The following is a 17,774-nucleotide window of genomic DNA, read 5'->3' on the forward strand; positions in this document are numbered from 1 at the left end:
TTCTCCCCTGTCAGAACAGCGATCTGCTTTATTTACATAGGCAGATCGCCGTTCTGCCTCTCCCGGGAACGATAGCGGGTGGCCGGCGAACATCGGGGTCCGCCAGAGCTGCTGATTGGCATCCCGTATCCAATCAGCACACGATCGCGCCTCCGGCAGCTCACGCGCCCTAGTGTCCTTTGCACAAAATGACGTACTGGTACGTCGCTTCGCACCATAGAGCCAACCTGCCGCAGTATAAGAGCAGTAGGCGGTCGGCAAGTGATTAAAGATAACCGGTCACTTTTCCCATTCAGGGCAATGTGACAGGTTCTCTTGAAAGGGTACCCTCTTCCCACTAATGTGCTTCACCGCCACTTGTCTGATTGTTCGAGCCCTCAAAAACAGTGGGGAAAATAAGTATTTGATCCTCTGCAGATTTTGTAAGTTTGACCACTTAAAGAAATGAAGGGTCTACAATTTGTATCATAGGTTTTATTTAGATAGAGATAGAATATCAACCAAAAATCCAGAAAAAACACGATACAAAAATGTTATGGAGTTGCAGTTCAGTGAGTAAAAGAAGTATTTGCTTTTGGTCTACTCTTCTTTAAATCCTTAAGGTTTCTTGGCTGTTGCTTGGCAACTCCAAGTTTCAGCTCCCGCTACAATTTTTCTATAGGATTAAGGTCTGGAGACTGGCTAGGCCACTCCTTGACCTTAATGTGCTTCTTCTTGAGCCATTGCTGTGTTGCCTTGGCGGTATGTTTTGGGTCATTGTCATGCTGGAATTCATGACCCATGTTCAGTGTTCTGGCTGAGGGAAGAAGGTTCTCATCCAAGATTTTACAATACATGGCCCCTTCCATTGGCCCCTCAATGCGGGGGAACAGCCCCAAAGCATAATGTTTCCACCTCAGTGCTTGACTGTAGGGATGGTGTTTTTAGGGTCATAGTCAGCATTTTTCTTCACCCAAACACAGCAAGTCGAGTTAATGCCAAAGAGCTAAATTTTGGTCTCCTCTGACCACAGCAGTTTCTCCTAATCATGTAGATGTTCATCGGCAAACTTCATATGGGCCTGTACATGCGTTTTTTGAGGAGGGGGACCTTGTGGGCGCTGCAAGGATTTCAATCCATAGTGGTGTACTGTGTTACCAATGATTTGTTTGGTGACTGTGGTCCTGACTTGAGATCATTCACAAGCTCCTCCCGAGTAGTTCTGGGCTTATTCCTCACATTTCTCATGATCATCTCTACCCCCACGAGGCAAAAATGTGCATGAAGCTCCAGACCGAGGGCGATTGATGGCCATTTTTTATAACCATAACCGTGTGATAAACGTCAACATCCTGACTACACAAGGATAAAAGCTTAAGCCTCGAACACACTAGTAGTTTTATTTTTTGTTCAACCTAGCAGGATGAAAAAAAAAAAACCTGACAGCTTAGGAAGACCTGCTGTACTAACATCGGATTTAGTACAGTGATCTCCCCTGCTCTTCTATTGTGTTCTGACAGGGGGACACAGCCTCCCCCAACCAGAACACTCCGGTCAGCGCTCTCAACCACAGTCTTCTGTCAGACCGATTCCAGTACACAGGGGACGGTTTCTATTGAACCGGCTGATGTCCTCTGACATTTGGCCCGTGTGTACTAGGCTTTAGGTTGGATACCCCTGGGATGAAATTCAACCGAAAAACAGTCTGTTTGGCAGGAACCTGGCCAACTTTTGGCCCGTGTATACAGCTCCCTGTCTGACTGAAGCCGGTCTCACAAAACCGTCAGAATGCAATAGCACAGCGGGGAAGATTGCCGCACTAACTTTGTTTGTGTTAGTATGGTGATCTGTAAGTTTTTTTCTGTTCAGACCACTAGGTTGAAGAAAAAAAAAAAAAAAACACACCCACCTTACAGTGTGTACACTGCATTAGGGTGCCGAAAAATGAACAGCAGGGAAGTGTGAGGATTAAGTATCAGTGGATAGGGGAGGCTTATCAACAGAACATTTAACTTTGCCTTCAATGGTGCCAAGGTCACACAACAATGGTCTTTGAGGGGAAAATGATTCAGCTATGTAGACAAGAACATACCTGATCTTCATAGCCTTCAACTTTTACTGGAGTAAACTGATCCAAGTTATACTGTGCAAATGCACTAGATGTAACAAAAAAGAAAAGAAAATACCCAATATTAAATAAGGTTTAAAGTGTACTTTTTGAAATTTACATCACAAAAGAACAGGCCACATCAAATTATATTTCCTATTTTAATGAAAAAAACATTTCTTCGAGCTCCCTCAAGTGTCTATAATCCTAGATACCATGGTCTGAAAACCAAGAACAAAGTGGGTTTTTCATGCCATTGGGAGACCACAGAGCTTTAAACTAGCAGAAAAAAAAAAAAAAAAATTGTAAATCAGATCCTGCACATGTAGTGAGCAAACATGACTGCCACTCAGAGCTGCACGATCATAAAAAAAAAAAAAAAACCCTCTGGAAAATGTTTATCAACATTGTTAAGGCTGTTTGTTCTTTTAGATCAAAAGGAATTAACTTCAGTCTTTAAGTGCCGGTTCACACTAGTGCGGATGCGCTGATCGCATGCAATTTGGAGCGCACTGCTCCTTCATTACATGCGATCTCCTGTGCGGATGAGAGTTCAGCCATACACTTTGTATGGCTGAATTTGCAGCACATCCGCAGCAAACTCGCACATGAGGCATTTTTTGAGCCGCCTCAGAATCGGATCTCACAATGGTTCACACTTGTGCGATCCGATTCTGTGCGGATGCGATACAGGAACACGCTGCATATTCGCAGCGTTCCCGCATCTCACAAGTGTGAACCGAGCCTAAAACAGGGCAGTTTACCCTCTTAAAAGACCAAACCTTTTTCTGGCGCTTGTTGCTTACAAGTTAAAAATCAGTATTTTTTGCTAGAAAATTACTTAGAACCCCTAATCATCTATATATATCTATATCTATCTATCTTTTTTTTAGCGCAAAAGACTAGAGAATAAAACGGCGATCGTTGCAATCTTTTATGTCACACTGTATTTGCACAGCGGTCTTTCAAACGCAGTTTTTTGGGAAAAAAATACACTTTAAATTAACTTAAAAAGAAACAGTAAAGTTAGCCCAATTATTTTTTGTATAATGTAAAAGACGAGGTTACGCTGGGAATCGTGAGAGCATCGTGATCTTTATTCTAAGCAAAGAAATTGTGATTCTCATTTTTATCCAGAATAGTGCAGCTCTACCACTCATATACGCAAGACAAAGTATGTATTTGATATCTTGACTAAAACCCCAAGCAATCAGCTAAATACATGATTTTAGCTTATTGAAGTGGTCATTGCATAGCCACAAGAGAACTCCTCAATAGCCACTTTCACCTTTACAGTTTCCCATGTTGCCTGCTTGTAACATGGGAACATAAGTGCATGGAATTTTGAGTCTTGACATGTTTGGTATCTAGGTCTTTGACACAAACCGATTTTATTTTCCTCGAACTCCACCTGGTTCTAAGTATTGTTCTAGCAATAAATGCTAAATTTTAACATGTGCGAATAATTTTAAGATTGCCCTGAACAGCAACAGGTTAATGTTGTGCATTACAAGCTGTTTATTGGTTATCTGCTGCTTGCATGAAGACCCATTCCCACCAGACTGCACTTCAGAAATGCATTGCTTTGAGATATCTCTTGTTACAATGCTTAGCATGATTCTGTACAAGGCAGAGCAAACTGATCAAAGTGACACTGCTTCTTTAAAAAGTTTGGATACTGTCAGTGCATTGGTAAATCAAATACTCTGGTTATTAAAGTGTTACTAAACCCAGGACACTGCATTCACTATATCTGGTCTTCCACAGCACATGGAAATGCAATTATTTTAGTAAATCTAAACTGCTAAATAGCCTCTTAGCAGTATATAGCAGTCTTGTGATTTCTATCAGTTCCTAGTAACTCTTGTAGGAGTTTTCATACTGTACTGTGCTGTCCTATGAGGCTGTAGTGGGACTCCTGACCCGCTGTCTGGACAGTGCTGATTGGCCCTGTGCTGTTCACATGCACACTCCCAAGAAAAAAACCTCTAGCAATACACATCAAACTGAGCATGTGCAGCCTGACTCCAAAGGCTCTGTCTTATCCTGACATGTTTTGGAGTCAGAAGAGGAGGATCTGTGCATACAGGATAAAAACAGCCTTTTTTCACAATGCAGAGGATTAACCCCTTAGGTTCCACAGTGAGTATAACAAGCATGCTTTACTGCATATACAGACTTATTTTTCGGTTGTGTGTTTAGTAGCACTTTAGGACCATCAGTATCTGTTGCTATATACTGTATTTAATAATAGATAAAAATTCAGCGCAACTGTATAAAATAATATAATAGAAAGCTGCTATGCACTAAAGGATCAATAAACCAAAAGTCCCAATAACAAATATATAACAAAAAGTGCAGCGCTATCAAATATGGATTATGAAGAAGATATCGAGGAGAGCAGTCCACAGGTGAAAATTATGGTGAAGCATGCACAAGATATAAACATTCAGTGCTCTTCAATGTGCTGGTAATCCTCCACCCAGTCTCATTAGCCTCTCACCTCACACTTAGCCCCTGTGTCACCAGACGGGCTAGTAAGACAAACTTTCTCCAAGGATATCACCAATATAGATCAAATCAGTATTCCTCTTCATCAGAAGATAAGGCTCACAGGTAACAGATCACAGGTCCATAAAGCGGGTCACAGGTCCATAGGAAAACAAAGGTCCGGACATAGTGCATTACCGCAATAAATTACTTTATTGAACATAGCATAAAATCATAAAAATTACCTTGTAAAGCACTATACAAGTGCATGTGATGAGCAGATTGTATTACACACAGCGGTCTCGACCGCAATGGATGGCGGGTGACGTCACCGGCCCCTCCCCCTTCGCACGCGTTACGTCCCACTGCACGGGACTTCCTCAGCTGGGAGGGGCCGGTGACGTCACCCGCCATCCATTGCGGTCGAGACCGCTGTGTGTAATACAATCTGCTCATCACATGCACTTGTATAGTGCTTTACAAGGTAATTTTTATGATTTTATGCTATGTTCAATAAAGTAATTTATTGCGGTAATGCACTATGTCCGGACCTTTGTTTTCCTATGGACCTGTGACCCGCTTTATGGACCTGTGATCTGTTACCTGTGAGCCTTATCTTCTGATGAAGAGGAATACTGATTTGATCTACATTGCTCATCACATGCACTTGTATAGTGCTTTACAAGGTAATTTTTATGATTTTATGCTATGTTCAATAAAGTAATTTATTGCGGTAATGCACTATGTCCGGACCTTTGTTTTCCTATGGACCTGTGACCCGCTTTATGGACCTGTGATCTGTTACCTGTGAGCCTTATCTTCTGATGAAGAGGAATACTGATTTGATCTATATTGGTGATATCCTTGGAGAAAGTTTGTCTTACTAGCCCGTCTGGTGACACAGGGGCTAAGTGTGAGGTGAGAGGCTAATGAGACTGGGTGGAGGATTACCAGCACATTGAAGAGCACTGAATGTTTATATCTTGTGCATGCTTCACCATAATTTTCACCTGTGGACTGCTCTCCTCGATATCTTCTTCATAATCCATATTTGATAGCGCTGCACTTTTTGTTATATATATACTGTATTGTTCATTGACCCTTATAAACCCTCATAGTACGCACACTGGTGCACTTTTGGCTCAAATACAAAAGTAGGCTATTGCACCTCTGTATCTTAAGATGTGTTTTACAAGATTTAAAAACTGTTCGACATTCTGGAAAAACTGTAACATGAACACTTACTGAGCAGCACCTTCCCTGAGTAAATTGTCATTGTTGAGTAGGAACCGAACATCTGTACAGAAAACATACATAATGTAAATATTAGACTCTCAGCTGGATGGGGAAAACACAAACCAAAAAATAAATAAATGAAAAAACCTACACACAAAAAAGGAAATTCAATTTTAAACATGCCATAACAACTGCTTATTTTTTTATTTGGTATGTAAAAAAGTGAATAATCAGATATGTTACAGTAATTATTTTTTTTTTCCTTCAACTAAAAATCGATTTCTGCATATTCAAGGTCCATTCATACTATTGGACTGCAGTAAAAAGATGTTGGTGTGATGCAGTGCCATTCATTCATTTAAAATAGCACCCCAATGCCCCTTGCCGATGGACACGCACTAATGTGCAATGCAGAGTGCTACCAAAAATGTTACGTATTTTCATGCATTAGGTAGCGCATTCAAAATATACTGGCTTAATGCAATTCACATTAACCAACAGCATAACGCGTTTTAAGGTGCCTGCGTCATGAAGAGGCCCTCAGTGACCTCAACACCACGCTTCTGTTAGTAACATTAAAGTGTTTATCTGAACATGGTGTTCTGGTGATATCTTGGACTGAACGTGCCAGCTTTAATGCAGTGCAATAGTATGAATGAGCCCTTGTGTATGCAACACTGCCCACTTTTAAAGTGATACTAAAGTCTGTTTTTTTGTGTTTAAAAATAAAACCGGTTATACTTACCTTCTCTTTGCAGTGGTTTTGCACAGAGTAGCCCAGATCCTCCTCTTCTCAGGTCCCTCTTTGGTGCTGAGTACCCCCACGGCAAGCAGTTTGCCATGGGGGTGCCCGAGCAGAACCTGCAACTCCGTGTGTCGATTCAGACATGGAGCTGTGGCTAGGCCCTGCCCCCTCTTTGGCTTCCTGACGTTGATTGACAAAGTTGTCAGTGGCACTCCACTGCTGTCTCAGCAAATGAGGAAGGAAAGACCCGAGCAGTCAAGTCTCTCCTGCAAAAATCGCTGGATCAAGATGGGCTCAGGTAAATACGGGGGGGTGCTGCTGCTGCTCACAGAAGGTTTTTTTATGTTAATGCATTAAGATAAATAAAAAAAAAAAATAAAAAAAAAAGACCTCTGCCTTTAGAATCAGTTTAATTGTAAAAAAGGATATAATGTGGCATAAAACCGATTTAACCTTTTTAAAAGTCTACCCTTATGTTACACTGCGAAGTTTGCCACAACACTGTAGACGCTACACTGACTTACTGTATATAGTTTTGTAAAAAATGTTGCACTGTATCCAGCAACTTTATTACACAAAACTGGCAAGATGGTGGAAACAGAAAAGTGGGACAATATACACCCATATGAAAAGAAAAAAAGTACATCCCATGAAAATTGTTGACTAACATTTATTCAAACCATGCCTACAGATAAAGATGCTATACATGAATAAAGACGCAAGGAAATTTTGCCTTGTCAGCCATTTATTAAAAAAAAAAAAAAAAAAAAAAAAAACACACAACAAGAGATGTAATGGTGTACTGAGGAAATCCAGGGTTATAATTACTGGTAACTATTTCCATCAATCTGTCAGGACAGCAATCAAAGGATTAAAACCTGAACAAAAAAACATATACAAAAACACAAAAAGAACATAACAAAAAGGGTGGGAATCTTGCTGTCCTGGAAGACCTATAGAAATAGAGTATCCATTTAAGCCCATCTCCAGATTTCACAAATGGTCTTCCAGGATTAGCAAGAATTTACCATAATAGGGGAGGAATAATAAAAGAGCCTGGAGACCTCTCCAACGGGGCTGACCATAAATATCTCAGATATGCTGGGCTCGGTTATATTAATTTTTCAAAACAGAGAATATCAGAGCAGGAGAAAAGTCTAAGCCAGAAAATAAGAGCTGAAAAGTTACACGGGACTGACGGGGAAAAAAAAATATCAGTTATTGTAACAAGTACCAAACCCTAGTGAGGCCTTGGTCTTGGGGTTAAAAGCCTATGTGGCCAGTGTAACTGAAGAATTGTAATAAGCCATCTATTTAGTTCAGATATTTTTGCTCATTGCTGTATGTGGAAGCAAATAAAGTATATAAATCGAAAAAAACAGTGTATGAAATAGAGCTGCGCGATTCTGGATACATTTTTTGCTTCAAATAAAGATCACTATTCTCAGCGCAATAATTTTTTTTTACAGTATACAAAAAAATTTGGCGAACTTTACTGTTTAGTTTTTTTTATATTTTTATTAAAGCCGTAGTATGCTTTTTGACACTTTTACCTACAGGTAAGCCTACAATAAGGCTTACCTGTAGGTATAATTAATATCTCCTAAACCGACACGGTTTAGGAGATATTTGCAGTGCATGCAGCCGCTCACGAGAGCGGCGCATGCGCTCTGAAGGTCCGGGGGGACCTTCAGTTTTCCTAGCCGGCAGATTTCCGGAAAATCACTCCCGCGCGCATGCGCGGGAGTGACATCATCGTGGCTCTGGCCAATCACAGCGCTGGAGCCGCAGAACCCGGAAGAGACACAGAGGGATCATGGCGGCGCCCGCAGCGATGTCCGGGGGTCCGTGTCGGGGCTTCGTTCTAAGGTAATACATATTGAGCTAGTATGCGTTGCATACTAGCTCATTATGGCTTTGTCTTGCAGGTTTTTTTTTTTTTTTTTTTTTTCATTTTCGGGTTTACAACCACTTTAAAGTGTATTTTTTTCCAAAAAAACTTGAGTTTGAAAGATTTCTGAGCAAAGACAGTGTGACATATAAGATTGCAATGATTGTCATTTTATGCTAGGGTCTCTGCTAAAATATCTATCTATAAAATGTTTGGGGGTTCCAAGTAATTTTTTTAGCAAAAAATACTGATTTTAACAACACTTATTAGTTATCTAGCAGGCTTAACAATGTTGATAAACATTTGCTGGGGCCCTTTTTTTTTTTTTTTTTTTTTTTTTTTTTTACAGCTGTGAGTGAGCAGAGAACAGCTCTGTAAAAATCTAGGACATGCTGTTTTGAGATGAGGGGGAGGGTGAATCGCAATTTTTTTACGATTTATCATGCAGCTCTAGTATGAAGACTCGAGTACAAGCTAAAAGAGACTAATCACAACAGAACATACATGGCTCGACTAGGCTTAAAACTATGGTGGGTATAGAGAGGAAAAAAAAAAAAAAAATCACAGCCTAAATAAAGCACAAAAGAAGAGCCTGCTGCAGAAGCATATGTTCAGCAACTTTCCACTGCCTACATCCTTGTACATGAACAGCCCCGTCCCTTGAAACATACATTATCTGCCTGCACTTATCAAGTGCCTGCACTAGAAGAAACCCTCTCTTGCTCTATCCAAAATGTTAAAAAAAAAAAAAAAAAAAAAAAAAAAAAAGAAGAAGAGGTTTTGCATATAAATTTCTACTTCAACCACTTTACCTCCAGAAGATTTATCCCTCTTCATGACTAGGCCATTTTTTTTGGCAATACGGCACTGCGTTACTTTAAATCAGGGGTGGGGAACCTTTTTTCTTCCAAGCGCCATTTGGGTATTTATAAAATCATTTGGGGGCCGCACAAAATCATCAACTTAAAAATGCGCCTGTTATATTTGGTCAAACATTTAATTAACTCACCCCTAATGTGATGGCTGCAACTGCGTCTCTTTGGTGAGGTGTGTGATGTTAGCTGGTATTGATGATGTTGCTACTGGCAACTGGTTTTCCAGGTTTGCGTCGGTATGTCTTGAGCGCAGTCGACTCTTTGTGGTGGTAAGTTTTGAAAAGAACTGCTGGCGGGTACTGCTGGTTGGTACAGCTGGCTGGTACTGCTGGCTGGTACTGCTGGCTCAGGCTGGTACTGTGCTGTGGGTACTGCTGACTCAGGCTGGTACTGCTGACTCAGGCTGGTACTGTGCTGTAGGTACTACTGGCTGGTACTGCTGTGGCTACTTCTGGCTCAGGCTGGTACTGCTGGCTAATATTGCTGTGGATACAGCTGGCTCAGGCTGGTTCTGCTGGCTGATACTGTGCTGTATGTACTGCTGGCTGGTACTGCTGACTCTGGCTGGTACTGATGGCTCTGGCTGGTTCTGCTGCGGGTATTGCTGGATCTTAGTGCCCCCCCTTAATGCAGAGTGATTAGTGCCCCCCCCTTAATGCAGAGTGATTGGTTCCCCCCCCCCTTAATGCAGAGTGATTAGTGGCCCCCTTAATGCAGAGTGATTAATGCCCACTACACTACACTTCCCACTACACTGCACTAACCATTACAGTACACTGTCCTACCTACAATATTCCTATACTCAACTACACAGCGTGACCCGAACTGCTCTACCCTAACTCACTCTGTCTGGCTGCCGACTTACCGGAGATCCAGGCTTGAGGAAAAAAAGAGAAGAGACGTTTGCGGTTCACAGATGCGGAGGCGGGACTCCAGGAGCAGGATCTGAGACAGGCCAGGCCCCCTGCTGCCGCACATGACCCTATTCGCCCAATAACAGGGCGCAGCCTGACAGGGGACATGGCGGCCTGGAGTGCGGGGACATGGCAGCTCGGGAGTGACACGGCGGCGCAGGATTTCGCCCCCCTAAATTTTGCACCACCCCCCTCTGCACCCCCCACGCTACGCCACTGATGGTAGGGCCGACGCCCCTGCCTAGGATCGGCCATGCAAAGCGGGGGACAGTGTCCTCAGTCTGGGGAAGTCTGGTCACCCAAGCACAGGGGGCCAGATCAGATGACTTTGCGGGCCGTAGGTTCCCCATATATATATATATATATATATATATATATATATATATATATATATATATATATATATATATATATATATATATATATATATATATATATATATATATATATATATATATATATATATATATATATATATATATAAAAATGGATATTATTATTTCATTTATTTTTTTATACTAGCAATGGCAGCATATAGCGGGACTTCGATAATGCAGCGGACAATCGGACACTGACACCTTGCGGGAACCAGTGACACAAATACACGTCACTGTACTAAAGACACTGGCTGGGAAAGGGTTAAACATCTAGGGCGATCAGAGTTACCCGTTTGCCTAGCCAGTTTATGTGTACTGTATGTGCTGCTTTTACTAGGGAAGAAATGGATTCATATCCCCGTTTTGCAGCAACACAGAATCCATCCCTTCCCCTGTCAGAACAGCGATCTGCCTTGTTTAAATAGGCAGATTCACGATCAGCGTTTAACAACGATCCTCGGGTGCCGGAGGACATCCAGTGAATGTTCTTTGGGACAGGCTAATGTACACACAGCCGAATGTCGGATGATTTCTGTTTAACATGCCGATACTCGGCCCACGTGTACCAGGCTGAATAGACAGCTCTTAAAATAAGACAGAGATTCACATTTCCTAAAGTGAAACTTAAAAATTCAAATTCAGAAAAGTCCTGCTATCACTTCAGGCTGGTCCATTTTGCAGATATAGCCAAGTAAAGCATTAAAAATAAGTGTCTATACTGTTTAAAATCCAGTAATACATTTTCTCATCCTGTTTGCACATGCTCAGTTGTTCTTAATTTTTAGACACTGCCGATATTGTAGAGGCTGATTTGTAGATAGCCTTAAAGCAAAACTACTAAACTCTCCTATCCTTTACAGCCAATGAAGCTGCTTCTGTTTGATCTGCAACTGCCATGGTGCTGCACATGTGATCAGTTATTACACCATTCATTTAAAGCTTTGACAGTTTGGTTGAGAACACAGCAAAATGTGAGTTTACAATCCTGGCATTCTAGGAATGGAACGGTTTTGAAACCGCTAAATCGATGGGTTTATTTCTGCTTTATGATTTACTGCTGTTCAAGGGCTCTGGGCTTCAGCAAAATGACAGCCTCCAGCAAGAAGAAACAGAAACAATGCTAGAGACAAATTAGAGCACATACGGATTTTAGCAGCATAATTATTACTGTGGAATGTATGTTCCTTTCTAAAGAACTTTTTTAGCAAGTTGTTATGCGTAAAGTTCTACTTTAGGCACATTTAACCCCTGAAGATTTAATCTACTGCGTTCCCCTACTGCCAGTGAATTAGCAGCTATACTCACAGAAAATCTTCATCTTCACCCTAAGGCTAGGTTCACACATATGCAGGCACAGTTGATGCGTTTTTCTCATTTTCTGCCATGTTTTGCTTTTTTTTTTTTTTTGGCTAATCGTAAACGATGTTTGTTGTAATGTCACAGGGTGTATTTTCTCTAGATTCTGGTATGCGTGCGGTCGCTTGGACTACATGTGTGTAGTTGCTTTGACTGTCATGGCAGAAATGAAATTTATCGCTGCAGCAGCAGTTACTGTTGCAGTCTTGCTAGAAGCAGAAGAGGCAGAGAGGAGGAAGCGAAGATACTGTGTACATCCAGTGATTGTAATAGGGAACAGAAAGGCTAGTTCTGGGTCATGTACGACAAACTGAGCACATCAAGACAAGTTTTTCAAGTACACATGGATGTCTGAAGAGGAGTACAATAAAATCATAAAAATCAGCACACCGCTGTTCACATGCAGTAGAAAAATATTTGCTCTAGTCTAGGGCATGCATTTAGGTATTTATCACTATTCTTTTTACGTTTTGTCAAGCTGTTGAGTTTATTCACTAGCAAGCTGGAGTGATGGAACATGTTCTTTCATGAACAGTATTCTGCCAGTTGAAAGGCTAATCACATTGAGGTAAGGGTGTTTGAGACCTTTCCAGAATAATTTCAATAGGACATGGGTACAATGCATCCGTAAAGTATTCACAGTGCCTCACTTTTTATGTTACAGCCTTATTACAAAATTGATTAAATTCATTATTTTTCCTCAAAATTCTTAAACAATACCCCAAAATGACAATGTAAAAGAAGCTTGTTTGAAATCTTTGTAAATTTATTTTAAAAATCCCATGTACTTCTATAAGTATTCACAGCTTTTGCTCAATACTTTGTTGAAGCACCTTTGGCACCAATTACAGCCTCAAGTATTTGAGTATGATGCTACAAGCTTGGCACATCTATTTATGGGAAGTTTTTATCATACTTCTCTGCAGGACCTCTCAAGCTCCAATAGTTTGGAAAAGGGAGCGTTGGTGCACAGCCATTTTCAAATCTCCCCAGAGATGTTCAATCAGGTTCAAGTCTGGGCCACTCAAGAACATTGACACAATTTCCTGTAGCCACTCCTTTGTAATCTTGGCTGTGTGATTAGAGTCATTATCCTGTTGAAAGATGAACCTTCGCCCCAGTCGGAGGTCCAAAGCACTCTGGAGCAGGTTTTTATCAATGATGTCTCTGTACAATACTGCATTCATCTTTCCCTCTATCCTGACTAGTCTCCCAGTTCCCGACACTGAAGAACATCCATACAGCATGATGCTGCAACCACCATGCTTCACTGTAGGGATGGTATGCTCCAGACATGAGGCTTGCCATTCAGGCCAAAGAGTTCAATCTTTGTTTAATCAGACCAGAGAATTTCATTTCTCATGGTCTGAGAGTCCTTCAGGTGCCTTTTGGCAAACTCCAGGTGGGCTGTCATGTGCCTGTTACGCAGGAGTGGCTTCCATCTGGCCGCTCTACCATACAGGCCTGATTGATGGAGTGCTGCAGAGATGGTTGCTCTTCTGGAAGGTTCTCCTCTCTGCACAAAGAAACACTGGAGCCGTCAGTGACCATCAAGCTCTTGGTCACCTCCCTCACCAATGCCCTTCCACCTGATCGCTCAGTTTGGCTGGGCAGCCCGCTCCAATAGTCCTGGGGGTTCCAAACTTCTATGTATGGATGATGGAGGCCACTGTGCTCACTGGGACCTTCAATGCTGCAGAAATGTTTCTGTATCATTCCCCAGATCTGTGCCTCGATACAATCCTGTTTCGGAGGTCTACAGACAATTGCTTGGACTTCATGGCTTGGTTTGTGCTCTGACATGCACTGTTAACTGTGGGACCTTAGAAAGACAGGTGTATGCCTTTCCAAATCATGTCCAATCCACTGAGTTTACCACAGGTGGACTCCAATCAAATTATAGAAACATCTGAAGGATGATCAGTGGAAACAAGATGCATCTGAGTTCAATTTTGAGTGTCATGGCAAAGGCTGTGAGTACTTCTGTACATGTGAGGTTTGAGGAAAATAATGAATTGAATCCATTTTGGAATAGGGCTGCAACATAAAATGTGGAAAAAGCGAAGCGCTGTGAATACTTTCTGGATGTACTGTACATTTAAAAACAAAACCACAGTTAGATATACGGTTAACAATGTGAGAAAACCCTTGGAAGCAGAAAGACCTTTGTTTGTACCACTGAAACAATTTAAAACCGACTGGGATCGCCTAAAATCTCTGGAAACTTCCAGATATTTGAGCAGGCATCTCCTTGTGTCCAAAAAAATGAATTGCCCCTCTTGCTCATTCCTGGGGAACTACAAAAAAAGCAGAAAGAACTACCACCTGTGAATGGTGGAAATCTGAGGATACTTTTAGAAGGTAAATTGGATCAGGCCTAAGGATGATCCTGCATTTCAAAACTGATAAGCAAGCATCATTACAGGAAAGAAACTAAGTCTCCAACCTATTGCTAAACAAAGATGTAATTTTCAGCCTTACATTTTGGGCTTGAATAGTTCATTCATCAGGACATTCAAAACCAGGGACAAATCCCAAGGAGCCACTGCTTTAATAACCTTGGGAGTGCCTTGCCAAAAGAAATCTCTTAACTAGGAGGATCCTCTGCTAATCTAAGATCTAGAAAAACAAAGCAGCCACCTGCACCTTTAGCCCTTTCGCTGCCAGAGCCATTTTTGTTTTGTACACGTTTAAAAAAAATTTTTAGGCCTGAAGATTACATAAAACATTTTCTGAAATTAGACAACCATAAGGATAAAGTGGTGGTAGTTCCAGTTTCACACAATATTACTACAAAGGTCTAGTAAAATTTCAGAAAGAAAAAAATACACTAAAGTTAATGGGTTGGGGTGGAGAACTGGACCTTGGAAGAGCAGGTCTGCAGGGACATTAGGGCAAAAAAAAAAAAAAAAAAAAACAGCTCCTCCGTGGCCAATATGGGGCTATGAGAATGACCTGGCATGATTACAACATGATCTTCCTGATCACCTGCAGGAGAATCGATACTGGGGGAAAGGCAAAATAATTTGACCTTCCTGTTCTTGCTGGAGGCGAACAGAGATATGTCTAAATTACCCTTACTGGCCATGATTTGAGAAAAGACCTCTGAATTAGGCCCCTTTCACACAGGCGGACCGTTCAGATCCGCCTGTCCGTTTTTTTGTCGGATCTGAACGGTCCCCCCATGCATCTCTATGGGGCATCGGATGGCAGCGGAGACATGTTCGCTGACACCCGATCCGTCAAATCTGGACGGATGGAAACCCTATTTTCCATCCATCCAGCGGATCGGATGAGAACGGACCGTCATTCTCCTGCTCGGATGAGAACAGCTGTCATGCTCCTGCTCAGCGGGGATCGGCGGATCGATCCCCCGCTGAGAAAAGCGGAGTCCGTTTGACGGACTTACTGTGTAAAAGGAGCCTTAAGCTCCCACTCTTTGCCTTACCGGATTTTGATGGAGGTAGTCAGCTAAAAGGTTGTCTGAGACCCTGAGGTGTAACCAGATTTGCTTTTGCCAAAAAGCTTTCCTATGATGGAACCATCAACCCTTGTGCCTCTCTACTTGTTTACTTAAGCCATTGTGGTGGTATTGTTTGAAAGATTAACACATATTTGTTCTGAACAAATAAAATTCAAAGTGCTAACAATAGTTTACAATGCCATCCACAACTCTCCCCCCAGCTACATCACTAACCTGATCTCAAAATATCAGCCAAGCCTCTCTCTTCGGTCCTTCCAAGACCTCCTGCTCTCGTCACCTCTTCCCATGCTCGTCTCCAGGATTTCTCCAGAGCTTCTCCCATTCTTTGGAACTCTCTACCCCAATCTGTCCGACTGTCCCCTAATCTATCCATTTTTGGACAATCCCTGAAAACCCTTCTCTTTAAAAAAGCCTATCCGGCTACTAATACACTGTTTCACTTTCTTCATCAGCTCATCCCCCACAGCTATTACCTTTTGTATCAATTGACCCTCCCTTTCAGATTGTAAGCGAACGAGCAGGGCCCTCAGATTTCTCTTGTTCCAAATTGTATTGCAACTGTAATGTCTGCATTAATTTTGTTAAGCGCTGCGCAAACTGTTGGCGCTATATAAATCCTGTATAATAATGGATCCTGAAAAGGACTTCAGGGAATACCCTACTGCTAATAGTTCCCTGAAGTTGGCAGAAGCATCAACCAGGTCCAGACCCAAGGCCTCCCAGGCATGAAATGATTCTGCATGAGACTCACAACCCCAGGTACTGGCATCTGTGGGTTTTTTTGTATGGGTACCTCTGAGCCCACTAAGTTCTGATGGTTGGTCCACCAATTGAGAGCCAGCAAATCCTCTGCTGCGAGACTCCCCACCCTGTCCAGGGTCTCCTGTCTGCAATCTCGGAAGCAAAAGAAAAAAAAAAAAAGCCTGCCGGTTTCTTTAGTATGGCTGCCGTCATCAGGCCTAGAATTTGCATGATCTGACTCGGAGGCCTGCCGTTGACTTGTGAGGCTCTGAACCGAGATGACCAACTTTAAAATTTTTGCCTCAGTAAGGAAGATACTCTGAGAAAGGGTTTACCCTGTAACCCAGAAATTATCAATTGAGCTAGTATCAAGCTGGAACTGTCCACATTTTATGGACACGTTTAACCAGCCTAGTGACCTTAAAGCGGTAGCAAAGTGCGATGTGTGGTTTTTACCTACAGGTAAGCCTATAATACGTCTAATACCTATAATACAGGCTTACCTGTAGGTAAAATTAATATCTCCTAAATGGGTACTGTGACAGAGCACCGCTGGGAGGGGGGAGGTGCATACTAGCACATTATGCAATTGTCTTACAGGGGGGAGAACGTTTTTTTTTTTTTTTTCTTTTACTGCAGCGGTTTAAAATAGCTTTAACGTTGTCACCACCAAATCCAGGTCCAAGCTCAAAGAAATTGTAAAGTCTGTTTTTTTAACAAACATGTTATACTTGCTACAGCCCCGCCCCCCTCTCTCCTGGTTGGCTAACTGACTGACAGCAGCGGGAGCCAATTGCACCGCTGCTGTGTCTCAGCCAATCAGGTGGGAGAGATGGGGCTCAAGTATTAAGGGGTGCTGGGGAGGCTGCTACACACAGGTTTTTTTATCTTAATGTATAGAATGCATTTAGATAAAAAGACTCGACTTCCTAATTAGGTGACTTCTAAAAGGCAATTGGTTGCCACACTTCACATATTTGTAAACAAATTTGAAAACCATTTATCATTTTCCTTCCACTTCAAAAATTATGTGCCACTTTGTTAGTCCATCGCATAAAAATTGTAATAAAAAATACATGTTTTTGGTTGTAAAAATGACAAAATTTGGAAAATTTCAAGGGGTGTGAATACTTTAAGGCACTGTAGATCAGGGGCGTCCAAACTTTTGACTTTCCTGGGCCACATTGGAAGAAGAATTGGTTTGGACCACATATAAAATACACTAACAATAAGGATAAATGATGAGCAGATAAAAGTAGGCAGATCACAAGTGAACGATCGCTAATATAGAGAATATACCTATCATTATGAAAAAAAAAAAAAAAAAAATTTTTTTTTTTTTTTTTTAAATATACTATAAAAATAAAAGAGGGCAAAGTAAAAAACGAGTCATAGCTTATGAACTAGATAAGAAAAGGGAAGGTGGGGGTTTGTAATGCTTTTACTGCATAAAGATAAATGTAAAATTTGGTTTTACTTCTAGGTACCTTGCAACCGGTCATTCCCATTCAATTCTTCATTTTTAGTTTATGGTGGGGAAATATACAGCAAGCTATATTGTTCAGGACACCTGCTCAGT

At 41.6% G+C, this 17,774-nt stretch overlaps 1 protein-coding gene across 1 annotated transcript in view; it reads right to left on the bottom strand.

Moving 5' to 3' along the window:
• LOC309553844 (F-actin-capping protein subunit alpha-2-like) overlaps window positions 1–17,774 on the bottom strand; it is an 88,749-nt gene that overhangs the window by 57,280 nt on the left and 13,695 nt on the right. The window contains exons 3-4 of the mRNA XM_082255310.1: window positions 5,822–5,873; window positions 2,072–2,135 (exon numbers count right to left, since the gene is read on the bottom strand). Of these exons, the coding sequence (XP_082111436.1) occupies window positions 2,072–2,135; window positions 5,822–5,873 (116 nt within the window). The remainder of the gene's footprint in view (window positions 1–2,071; window positions 2,136–5,821; window positions 5,874–17,774) is intronic.

The sequence above is a fragment of the Pelophylax lessonae genome (assembly GCF_965119305.1).
Source record: "Pelophylax lessonae genome assembly, chromosome: 4".
NCBI lineage: Eukaryota > Metazoa > Chordata > Amphibia > Anura > Ranidae > Pelophylax > Pelophylax lessonae.